Here is an 8,868-nt window from a genome sequence, read left to right as displayed (position 1 = left end):
TACAATTGTTTACACAAGCGAATAGAATAGTATTAAAATACTATTGAAGTAAATTTATTCTGTTTAAAACGAAGACGATAAGTATGGATGTTACAGCTTTAGAAAGAGATGCCGATCTGTACTATGTAGTGCTATCTCACTTTCTCTACCAACAAAATCTTGCTTTGGGAGATAATACGTCAGAATCATTAAAAAAAACCACTATTATAATTAAACCATAATTATAGAAAAAAAAGACTCCCACATTAAGGAATTTTATTATAAATATTCGGGAAATATTCAAGTCACATGCAAAAAGACACCTAGACTCAGAAAAAGCATTCGTAGATCACACAAACGATTTTCATATGCGGGTATCGAACCCGCAACACATTACCCTCAATGTTAGGCGTGGTCACCTCAACCACTCGGCCATCATCATCACTGTTCAATTAAATATGCTTAAAGTGAATTTGGCCAGACATTTTAATTAACTACTCAAAATCTATTATTAATTTCGTGCTGTTGCCATAAAAGAGTTGAACAGAAGCTCCCTTTGATGTATTAATGTCCCTTTCAATACTTTGATAACTCAATATACTCAGTCCTTTACTAACGATATTATTTGTAGTTTCTTTATTGTTCGTTGTAACAAAGCGTTTGTTTAGCTTTTAACCGAAGTCCCTTACCTGCGCAATTCGATCGTCTGGCCAAAACTTTGATTAAGGTCGACAATAAAAGTCAGATTTACAATCAAACGTAAATGTGAAGCGACCTTTACAATGTTGAGGTTCAGCATGTTTTGAATGGATTTTTAGTGTTAAAGTTTGATGTCCCGAAAAATATGTTTGTAACATTTAATTTTGTTAATAAGTCTAATAAAACGGTCAGTATTCATCGAGTTTGGTTGCTGACTGTACTAAACTGAATTTTTTTTTTTGAAACTCAGTTTGGTACTTCAGACGTGACACCTTATTAAAAATAAAGATATCAATTAAACAGACAGACAAAAGCTAAGCACTCAACGTTTCATAATATATTATGATACTAATACTTATTATAAATGCGAAAGTATGGGTGAGGGTTCTCTTCAAGTCCAAACAGATGGACCGATGTCGACGCAATTTAGTTAAGAGGTAGCTGACACCTTAGTATAACGCATAGGCATTATTTTACTTTATCCGATTGCGTTTAAGGAGAGTTTACATTTTGCATCTCATGAGCATAAGCTACTTTATATTTAATCAATAAAACAAACATATGATTTTCTTTTTATAGTTTACAATTAATCTCCTTGCTAGCCAAAAGCTCTTCTTCAAAAAAAAACAAAACGTCTCCTAGATACAGATGAAGAAGTTAATTTCCGTTGCAGCATCTCCTATGAAAACAGAAGAGAGATCCAGTTGCGGTCCCAAGCTCAAGAGATGGTGTAAGAGTCGTCGCTGTCAGCTCTGGAGGCTTCTCCTACTCCCCTTCATCCCCATCCTGGCTCTCATCGTCCAAACCACTCTGTCTTTGAAGAGCAGCATCACAAATGGAAGGGATGTCGCTGATGTGGAAGAACAGGTATGTAAGGAATAACTTTGTATTTAAGGCATCTTGTATGAGGTAACGTAAGGTTTTGTTATAAAAATGGAGAATAACCGGTTAAGTGTGAATTGGAGTCGTGACAAAAGGATCCGAACAAGTAAGGTAAAAAAAAATTGGTCCGATGATCATAAATTTGATTGATATCAAATTTATGGTCGTACCAACAGTTTATATCGTTACCATGGTTGTTGAGATATATCCTGGTGACAGACGGATAGCCAAGCTCACGGACAGGCAGAGAAAAGACAGGCGGACTAACACAGCGTAGTCTCATAAATAGGGTATCCGATGTATACGAACCCCTAAAAACGACATATGTAATATTTAGGTATAGGAAACTTAAGTTGCCTAGCCTACGGGACTTACTTTAAACTGAAATCAAAATTTATAAAACCCAGCATCTTGCGATAGTTCACTTTATTACAGTGTCAATAACCTCATTAAAGTTTTCATCTTGAAAATGGTTCAAATCTACCAGAATATTGTACTGTCAACAAACTACAAGTATGCAAAATTTCATCTGAATGTCATTTCAAGAAATTGTTTTAACAACGCTTGCAAAATTGGACTTAAACAAATATTTTTACACAATTTGCAAGAATTACAAGTGAAACAAAAACAAATACAGTGTTTTAATTTTAATCAACCCTACGGTTCGATATTTAAATCGCTTACACTGGCCAGCAATAAAGAGTTATTTAAGTTTTCCACTCTCATACATTTTCATGAGTTTATGACAGGCACGTCTATCAAAACGAGTATGTTTTCATCGTCCCTGACGCGAAATAAATTACCTTTTTGCTTTTATTTGTAGGAGAATTCGCCTGTTGCCAATCAAAAGATAAAAGAAAACAGGTTTTGTAGCTATATAAAAATGTTATTACACTTAATGAAAATGTTATTAGAAAAAGTTGTTCAGACATTTTCAAGTCGAGTCTATTTTTAGCTTTGCTGAATGCAGTCAATTGTAAATCATTTAATATGATGTAGAAATTGGCCTATAAAGGAAATTGGTGTTCTAAGTGCACTCAGAGCAGTTAAGCGACTAAATATTAGACACAGGTCACCGAATATCGATATTACTACCTACTCAATTATGGTCTAGAATATGAAATGAAATAAAGTTATAGTTGTGTCTAATTATTTAGTTAAAATATAATAAAATAATATTCTACTAATATTATAAACACGAAAGTTTGTATGTATGGATGTTTGTTACCCGCTAAAATGTGACTAAAAACATAAATTACCGCGCATAGCGGACATTGAGGTTCTTATGATAATACAGTATTTGTTCTTGATTTTAATATTCAGCGGAAATCTGAAATACTGCACACGATTCTAGCTTAGCTTAGAAAACATGAAATAATGAATGCTAGGTACTAATATTTTCCCACCTTTTTTGAATAGGTTAGCAGAGCGACAGAACTAGGCAAGCTGGTGACCAGGCTGCAGCAAGAACGGTCTGAAGTGGCTTTCTTCATCTTCACCAACGGGAGCACTTTGAGGTATATATAATACTTATATTTCTATTTCAAAATGCATCTAAACTGAATGTAATTAAACTTGGCTAACATATTAAACGATGCAACGGGTTTATCACGCATTTATCGGGATTGCCCGAATAATTTCGGGCCCAAATTGAGTCCTCAATCGTCTGATGCATCATTTAATAAATATTAATTCTGAAGATAGTTAATATTTTCTAACATAGTCCACAGCTGGACATAAAACTAGAAAAACCTAATTACATCTGAAATTCATAACGTTAAAAAATCCCGGTAAAGATTCATACTTGCGACACTGAGGAATTCGTACTAATAGGCTAAAGAAATACCTACGACAAAAAATTGTTTTCAGTCAAATCTATAACCATACTAACTTTTACTCAACCTAAAGTTTTCTATTTTCTGACGACCTCCGTGGTCGAGTGGCGTTCGCACCGGTTTCAAGGTGTCGCTATCTCTGAGGTCCCGGGTTCGATCCCCGGTCGGGCCAATGTAAAAATTCAAATTTCTACATTGTCTCGGGTCTGGGTGTTAGTGGTACCTTCGTTGTATCTGAATTCCATAACACAAGTGCTTTAGCAAATTACTTTGGGTTCAGAACAATGTATGTAATGTTGTCCGCATTTATTTATTTATTTATTATTTATTTAATTTTTTTTGTATTTGAAGCATCATCGATACAAATTTTAACTGTCTAGCTCTTACCGTTTATGAGGTTTATGAGGTATAAGGGAGCCTCAGATAGGGTGCCGTTTTTGCTCCATATGAAATACTAGCTGTTGCCCGCGACTACGTTCGCGTGGTTAGAGGCTATAAGTTATGATTTATACCTGCCCTGTCTTTTCCACATTTTCCATTGTATCTGCGTTCCTATTAGTCGCAGCGTGATGATACATTGCCTAAAACCTTCCTCGATGAATGGTCTATTCAACACAAAAGATTTTTTCAATTTGAACCAGTAGTTCCTGAGATTAGCGCGTTCAAACAAACTGAGGGAGCCTCAGATAGGGTGCCGTTTTTGCCCCTTGTGAAAAATTACAAACTCTAATCTAAGGCTTAAAATGTGGTTATAACTTTGACTTGTCAAACTACGCAAATATCCGTACCTATTCTAACTTATTAACTTTAATGTGAAAGTTACTTAGTTTGTCAGTGTGTAGGCTTTCGTGCCTAAACCACTGGACAAATCTTAATAAAACTTTGCGAGAGGTAAAGCTTGAATGCAAAGAAAAGAAATCCGCAACTTAATACATATTTATCGCCTTATTATATTAATCTAAGCAAGAAAATCCGTATTTACAAACCACCTCTAGATAAATTCTAAGGCTTAATAGTGTTTTTCACGAGAATGGTGTAACGGAACTCTAGTACAAAAGCAAGTTGCTTTGTTTATTCGGTTGTTACCATGCTGTATCTCATGAACCGTGGAAGATGGACAGTTTGATTTTTACAAATGATGTATTCCTGTTGTTACGAAATCGGGATCAAAATTAAACAATTAATGATACGGTCATAAATTTGATGGGTGACATATTGCCTTTGAAAATTTCTTTTTTCGGGTGTCTCGAGTCCGACTAGCACTTGACCAGATCCCCGATTCTAATTTGAAATTTCACGAAGGTTGAAAATTCAGTACGGGGCTGAATATAGTGAATACTGTCAATATAGTGAATTTCCAATTATCGTGTCGGAAAAATGCATAGGAGAATACGCATAGTATCAAATTTAATCCAATTCCCATTAATTCACCGGCAATTATAAATAGCGGAATTTTTCCCAGTTTTATTTTCAAGTACTATGTCAAATAACTTAACCATTTTCATGAAAATATAAGTGTACTTATAATAACACATTATGCCAACATATTCCTTCGGGAAATACAAATAATTATATCGTATGAGCCTGTTTATAGCCGGGGCATGTGGGCTCAGGTGCTCATCGGTTATCCCGCTTATCCGTCCCATTTACCGGACAGATCTGTTCCCATTTATATGAACCATGCTTAATGTTTATTCCTGGTTGTAATTGAATTTATAATTGGGACACGTTAATTGAAATATGTCAGTGTTAATACGGCATATTTGAAACATATCTTATGTGTCATGGCTTAAAATATTAAATATATTAATTATTAAATGATGTAACGGTTTACTCACGCGTATTTATCGGGGTAGCCCGACTAGTTTCGGACCCAACCTAGTCGGGCTACCCTGATAAATACGCGTGAGTAAACCGTTACATCATTTAATAATGAATCATTCTCACGACAGTTACTATCAAAATATATTAATTGTTCTTATTTTTACTTAGATACGTATCTCGTAAAAAAAAAGTGGAAGGGATGTACAGTGATTTAAAATCTCGTGTGACGTCACATACCAGTACGCTTTTTACTAACAAGTGATGTTTTCAGCCCTCACTACCCAAGTTAGGTGCTTTTTATTTACCTTACTCTTTAACACAAATAATAAATTGAAGATTTATGTACCAACATTTGAATTTATCTAAAGTGACGTGACTTTGTCTTGTCAGTTCAAAACGTTTGAGCGTCAAACAATTTAATTATTAATTTAGAATTAGGCAGAGTATGTATTTAACAAGCATTGGAACAAATCGAATAATAGGTACTAGGTTCGGACACATGCCTGCCTGGCTGGTTAATGATCCAAAATGCACCTGTTATTCGTTGTCCCGTCCGTCTGTCCATCATCATTCTAACCTTGCAATAACTATGATGGAATCGGTTTCCAGTCTAACTGGATGCAGCCAAGTACCTATGCTTTACAAGGAGCTACTGAATATCAGACCACGCAACACGCCTTTTACGCTTAGACTGGTTGTCAGACTATTTATCTTCTGAATACCCGTAATGACTTAATTACGTATAAATAACAGCCAGGACCAACAATTTAACGTGCCTTCCGAAACACGGAGGCACCTGTTATACAATGGTCAAATCAAGTCTAGCTTAGCCTGTGCTGTTCTGGAGCACTTGTAGTATAGCCACGAGATTCTCAAAATGTCTAACAATCCTGATAAACTGTAAGGCAATGACGTCACTTATGACGTTATCATCCTATTGCAAAAAATCATTGACCTTTCACACTTACGCAAACGAAAACCACCAAATTACAAAATTATTTAAATTACTCTATTTTGGAACTAAATATTTATCTATGACGTAGTTCTAAGAATCATATTATATTTAGTCATAGAGTTAAATTGTATTTACAACCGGTTTCTTCGCATCATGGTTGCCTTATGACGTTTAAGAGTCGTGTCCAAGATGGCGGCAATGAAGAAAGTTCATCTCAAGGTTATCTTACCGTCATCACCAGACTAATTTGAATGATTAAATAATTGGTCGTAAAAAACGTTGTTTTTATATCATAGATCATGAATTCAGAAGTACCGATTAAATGATGTTATTTTTTATTGATATGTTAGCGTCTGAGGTTAAATGAAAATGGCGTCCATGATTCACTGACTACTGAATACAAGCGTACAGAAACGTACTTAGGTGGATATTTATTTGTTTTTTTTTTGATAAGCTATTATGGGATGATGAGATAAGCTACGCACTTCATGACAACAGATTTTTTATTCTTTTAAAGGAAAAGCTAGACTTTCAGCTACATTTTAATATCATGTAGTTTCTTAAGGTAGGTATGTGCATATTATGTTGTCAACAAGAAAATATAAAAAAAAATCTGAATAAACTTTAAAAAAAACATGTAAAATTTTATCAAACTTTGTAAGGGTAAATTGTATTGTCATCGGGTTTGAAGCGATCCTGAAAATTTCAGCCTGCCAGCTGATAGGGCTCAAAATTGAGTTGCAAAAATGCAACTCAAAACGACAAACAAACAAATACACAAACAAGAAAGTGAGTTTATAAAAAATAATAATACGGTCATCTAGATCCGTCTCTGTTGAGTAAAGAACTTACAAAAACGAATGAAAGATGAATCACATCGTGTTTAGACAGACATCAGTCATACGTTAAATACCGTTTAAACATTTAAAAGTACTTTCTCCAAAATATCAATGGTTTAGAATTTATAAGTTTAAAGTTAAATTCCACATTAAGTGGCACGGTAATGTTACGAACCCGTTTACCCTAATTTAAGAAATTATGTCTTCAAAAAATCGTACTGATGAGTCCTTCTGTGAGAACCACATTGCGAATCGACTGATTTTCTTTATAAGAGTTGTTCATGTAAATGAACAGAAACCATATTTAATGTGCTAATTAAGTTAGGCATAATTTCTCGGACAGGTACATACATATATAACCAGATAACGCGGCTATTCAAGTGAAAGGTTAATTAGTAACTTAGAGCCAATAGACCATTTACTAGTATTTTATGATCAACCAAACCAAAAATCAAAGATATCTCAAAACTTGATAAAATTTTCAAACCAACAGTTTATTTGGCTCGAAAAAAACTAGAATAGACTTATAAAAATCAAGGTTTTTTAGACTTATAGGTCACAAAACTGAATACTATTTGATAACGGCTTGTATTTCTAAATTAAAAATTGTGCGATTAGAAAATAAATGGATGATACTGCATTGCTTAGGTAATCTGGGGCCCGACGAAAGAATGTCAATTTGAAATTATTCCTCTTCTGTAAAGCATTTTATCAACGCAATAATTGTTAATTCATTGTATTGACCGTAAGTGTTCTGCCCCGTAGGTACTGAATTTATAATTATTACGTTAGAAAAATGCTGAGAACAATACGAATAGTGCCAATTTAATCTAATTTCTATTCAATTATTGACCAATTATGTTGTAAATAGCAGAACTAAGACCCTTATAGGTCGATAATACAACTTTTTATGTAGGTACAGCGTGTAAAATTGAACAGATTAGCTTTATACAGTGTCATGATTCAACCATGTATTCTCTAACCACATAATTCATAGTTTCCGCTTCTTATTTTGTTTCGAATATTATACAATCTCATCATTTTCCTCATTATAAATGAGCTCGCGTGTGACGACGTCAGAATGTAATTATTCATTTGAATAATTGCCAATTAAAGAAGAATTAAATTATTATAACTGAATTAGGAAAATGACGTAAAATAAGTACGTCGGATAGATCTCTAAAAAAATTGTATGCGTATTTTTTTTGCTATCGAGTTAATAAAAAAAAAAACGATTGTACATGAAGTTAATATCTCGTATAACATCACTTATTAGTGTAGGTACTTTTAACAATGTTTTGCTGAATTATTTTGATATCGGATAACTGTTAATATTTGGCGCAACAAGAAGGATGTGTTTGAATGAAAGTTGATAATTCTGGGGACCTTTTAGTTCAAGGCTTCGTTTTCATATTCAAATTTGTTCACAAATAATCATAAAATTTCAAGTAGCGTTGACTCTAAAAAAATAAAAAACTAATCCGATTTTAAAAATGCCAAACCTATCTCTTACCACGCGGACGAAGCCGCGGGCATCAGCTAGTATTTCATAAAAAAACAATGATTATTATTATTCATTTAGTTTGTTTTGTAATCTACGGTAATACTCATACGGTACACGATTGACACGACGAATATTATCATGTTTATTTGTTAAAAAGCTTCAATACTGAGTTACTAATACTGACAGAACTATAATAATCCCTCTGACTCATTTGATAATAGTTGATAAAATTGGAATATTTTCCAGATGCGTCAAATATTTGAAGTTATTTCAGTTCACTGAAGGGCCGATTTTAGGGTCCCGTACCCAGAGCTGACAACCAAACTCTATTACTGTGGCACTGCTTTCTGT

The 8,868-nt window shown here is 33.9% G+C and overlaps 1 protein-coding gene across 1 annotated transcript in view; it reads left to right on the top strand.

Moving 5' to 3' along the window:
• The first annotated feature begins 1,303 nt into the window (after positions 1-1,303).
• Positions 1,304-8,868, top strand: part of LOC113501909 (receptor-type guanylate cyclase gcy-1) — a 50,630-nt gene continuing 43,065 nt past the window's right edge. Inside the window, exons 1-2 of the mRNA XM_026883222.1 lie at positions 1,304-1,545; positions 2,980-3,077. Of these exons, the coding sequence (XP_026739023.1) occupies positions 1,327-1,545; positions 2,980-3,077 (317 nt within the window). The 5' untranslated portion in view covers positions 1,304-1,326. The remainder of the gene's footprint in view (positions 1,546-2,979; positions 3,078-8,868) is intronic.

This window comes from Trichoplusia ni, chromosome 16 (genome assembly GCF_003590095.1).
Source record: "Trichoplusia ni isolate ovarian cell line Hi5 chromosome 16, tn1, whole genome shotgun sequence".
In the NCBI taxonomy this organism is placed as follows: Eukaryota; Metazoa; Arthropoda; class Insecta; order Lepidoptera; family Noctuidae; genus Trichoplusia; species Trichoplusia ni.
This window is presented reverse-complemented; position numbering and strand designations above follow the sequence as displayed.